Source organism: Temnothorax curvispinosus, unplaced genomic scaffold, assembly GCF_003070985.1.
Source record: "Temnothorax curvispinosus isolate PA1 unplaced genomic scaffold, ASM307098v1 QBEX01001888.1, whole genome shotgun sequence".
Classification (NCBI taxonomy): domain Eukaryota; kingdom Metazoa; phylum Arthropoda; class Insecta; order Hymenoptera; family Formicidae; genus Temnothorax; species Temnothorax curvispinosus.
In genome coordinates this window covers 7,013-10,987 of record NW_020211668.1, presented here as the reverse complement: position 1 = coordinate 10,987, position 3,975 = coordinate 7,013, and the positions used below count along the sequence as shown (strand labels likewise).

The 3,975-nt window shown below is 34.9% G+C and overlaps 1 protein-coding gene across 1 annotated transcript; it reads right to left on the bottom strand.

Annotated features, from left to right (window-relative positions):
- Positions 1-1,629: 1,629 nt before the first annotated feature.
- On the bottom strand, positions 1,630-3,537 carry LOC112468696. The gene is made up of 4 exons (XM_025037984.1): positions 3,085-3,537; positions 2,335-2,729; positions 2,011-2,251; positions 1,630-1,864 (listed from the first exon to the last, which is right to left on the bottom strand). Exons 1-4 carry the CDS (start codon positions 3,374-3,376, stop codon positions 1,689-1,691), a joined length of 1,104 nt encoding a protein of 367 aa, XP_024893752.1. The 5' UTR covers positions 3,377-3,537; the 3' UTR covers positions 1,630-1,688.
- Between the last annotated feature and the right edge of the window lie 438 nt (positions 3,538-3,975).

The window sequence follows — 3,975 nt, the reverse complement described above, 5'->3', positions numbered from 1 at the left end:
CTGTACCTCTTGTAAATTCTGTGCGTGTCTACCGCCAACCCAGGGTCCTGCCAACGACCTTCAGCACGCCTCAAACATCGAGATCCGCGAGTCGCAACCAACAGCGCCGTGCAACTTCTTTAATCCCAACATCCGCTTACACAAGAGCCCACCAAATAGTAAGTCCGCAATCTCACTCGCGATTTTTAAATCGGATCCTCGGGGTTCACAAATAACATATATATATTTATTCTTTGCATATATATATGTTAAAAATTTTCATTTCTCCTTTTTAACTTCCCAAACTGATTAGACAATTATAATTTCTCACCCCTTACATAATAATTTTTAGTGACTAGCCGGAGTCGCAAGAGTTTAGCCCTGAAAATAAAGAAAAAATACGTACGTAGCCCTTATGAAAATGTGCCCTTTATTGCCATTAAAAAATGCCATTGAATTCCCATTGTTCCAGACGCAATGGAAATGAAGGCATTTTTGCCAAAGATAAAAAGTTCCACACAAAATCCCATTAGTATTGCCACTGGTTTTGCCGTTGGTATTGCCGTTGGTATTGCCGTTGGTATTGCCATTGGTATTGCCATTAGTATTGCCATTGGTATTAACACTGGCAATACCAATGGGATTTTGTGTGGAAATTTTTATCTTTGGCAAAAATGCCTTCATTTCCATTGCGTCTGGTAAACAATGGAAATTCAATGACATTTTAATAAATGGTACTATTTTGCCTTTAATATAAATATGCCTTCATTTCCCATTGCCTTTGGTTCAACGGACACAGTCTATATATATATATAATAATAGTAAATTTAAGCACGATCTTTCATTGAATATTTAAGCGTATTTATTAGAAAGTGGACTTTTAGACTTTTTTTCGGAAGATTTTAAAAAGTTATTTAATAAACTCTTGAAATGTTCTAACTTAATTGATTAATATCTTCGATCAATCGAGCTAAGAAAAACTTTGTATATAAATTAACTAACATTAAACAAATTTGCGTACCAAATTTGTTTAATGTTCCTTCATTTATATAGAAAATTTAAGCTCGATTCCTCGAGTTGGAGCATTTACAAAATTTTAAAACGTATAAAATAAAAAAAGTCTAAGACACTATAAATCTTATAAGCTCAAATGTTTTGTTATCTGACATCAGATTTTTTGAAATGTTTTCTGATTTTTTAATTCGGGTCAAAATTTTGAATTTCAAAAATTTATAACAAAATTTAAGCAAATACAATAACATAAAAAATCATGGGACAATTAAATCGGAACTGGTCAAGGTCAAAACGTTTGCCGAGTTGGCAATATATATATAATGCCTCATATATGTAAGGAACTGAATGTTTATTGCGATCTGGATCCAATATTGTAATACTGTCATGGTATCCACATTATAAAAGCTCGTCGTTTGAAAAAAAAATATATATATATACGAACTATTTATGACAAGTTTCGCGTGTGTATAAAAAATAGTCTTGTATGTAACTAACAAATACTATAGAATTGTTATAATTCTGTTATCAAAGATTAATAAACTTACAGGAAAATAAAATAAAATCAAAATAACTGATTATAAACAAAATAAACACTAAATAAAAACAAAATAATAAAATCAAAATGTAAAGGAAAAACTTAAGTTCCGATGATGTACTGGATCATCAATTCAGAATAACATATGTCCCGCTGATCATTATTGTGCTTGATCCTGATCTAGTACTTCCTTCTTGACCGACTTTCCAGTATTTGGTTTTCCGGATTTCTTGAATCCGACGCCGTTCAGTTTTTGAGCTTCATATTTCAATTTGCCTTTCATCGCATTTTTTATCTCCGTCTCTGTTGACCCTTGAATCTGCTGCTGTACGTAATCTGTAAAAACATTGGCATTTTGTAATACAAACCTGACAATTAATTATGTCATCAGAATCAGTTATTTTTTATTTGATTTCTATATACGCATACATAATAGATGTTTAATATATAAAAACAGAATATATGTATATAGAATGGATTACCAATGATGGCTCGGGTTTTCAACGGATCGAGTTGTTTCTTCTCTCGAACCTCGCCGCATTTGTTCCGACTTTTGTGCGTATTTGCAATTTTTCCTGTAAGAGACGATTCAGCCATCTCCGATTGCGAGAATATTACAGTCATCAAGTCTGTTGTTAACTTTGAAACTTTTGACGGGTGGCAGTTTTGCAACGTCTTTTTCGAGACGAGTACCCCGCCGAAGCTGATGCATTCCACTTGTTCCTAATATAATACAATTAAAAACTGCTAATGTAAAAGTGGAGGATGATATCCAAAATATTTTATAACATAAGTATAAAGGTTACGTTTAGCTGAAGTGATTGCTGTAGGATTGGATTAGTCACATTCTCAATTGCGACTTTGGTTTTGATTACCATATCTGAAAGAGCTATGGCATTTTCCGTCTCTGTTGCATCAATGGTACTACTATTACTGACGATCTCCAAAGGGTCATCAAGAAGCTGTTCAGCAAAAATTGTTATGTTTTCTTTATTGTCAGTTTCTGTTCCATCGACTTCCATACTCAAATTATCTATATGAAGCGAGGATTTTGATCCTTTCTCAATCAATAAATTGTTATTTTTTGGTCCAGCACTCGAAGGTTTATAGGTTACAGTGTCAAGATGCTTTGCGAGTTCTTTCTTGGCAGTTCGTATCATAGTTAATATACTATGTGCGATCTTCGACATTCCAATAATATCTGAAACAAATCCAGTTATATGTGGTTAATATAATGCAACTATACATCCGCATGTTTGTGATATTTATGAATGTAGTATATCGACTGATCTCTTTCGCAAGATCGTATCTCGATTTTACGCAGTTTAATTTTTTGAAGATCATCTGGTTATTACTGTTAAAAGATACGAGGAAATTTTGACAACTATAATTCATTTTTGGTAAACCATTTCAAGATACGATGTAGACACTATTGGCTTCGAGGTTTCCAGAATAAGCGTTTAAGCAGAAAAACGGAAATTGCGTAAAATTGAAATACGACCTTGCAAAAGAGATCAGTCGATATACAAGCAATGAATCAATAAATGTGTACTTACGAGGCGAAGTAGCATTCATCTCGGACAACTGCCTATTTTGCTTCTGCAGAAATTTGTTATGCTTCTGCAACTTCGCAATCTCTTGTTTGAAGTTAATTACATCACTTTTATCAGTCGTCGATGGAAACGATGAAGATGCTTGCACGTGGTGCAACAGCTCTTGTTGAGCCTTCTCCAAGGATTCGATTTTTTTCGTTTTTAGATCAATTTGTTTATTCTCTCGTTTTTTCACTGGTTTATTCTTTTCTTTTTCAAGATTCCTCTTGTTCAACGTTCGTCGTGGTGCCATCATGATTCGATCTAATTTAATCACGATTTTATATATTTTTTTATATAGGATTATTAGTAACACTTGATCGTATTCTAGGATGATATATCGTCGTTCTCGCTATTTCTGCAGCACTCGCGTTCACGTCTGATGTTTACGTTCAACGTTCTACTCTCCCGAGCTGCGTGGCGTCACGCGATCGCCTCATGGCTGCGTTCGGAAACGTTACCCGAGCGCACACGAGCACACTCCCCCTCTCCTTCTATCTCAGCAAGTTAGAAGGAGAAGGGAACACACTCGAGTGACGCTTCCGAACGCAGCTCGTGTGTATATACATACATATATAAACATAGCCGCGTCGCGCACGCGCACACCATCAGACTTCGCGTGTTTATTTAAATTTGCTACACAACGAATTTTGCAGTGCAAAGTGCATACTTAAAAATTATGAATCCGGGAAAACGGTATCGAAAGTATTTATTTGAAGATGGTGCTCCTGTTCCAAAGAGAACAATAGGAAGACGTCGAAATGATGAGATGGCGAGAACTGATAATAATGAACGATCGAACGAGAGCAATAACGATGATGATATAAGAATCGACGAGAATACAAATGCGAATTC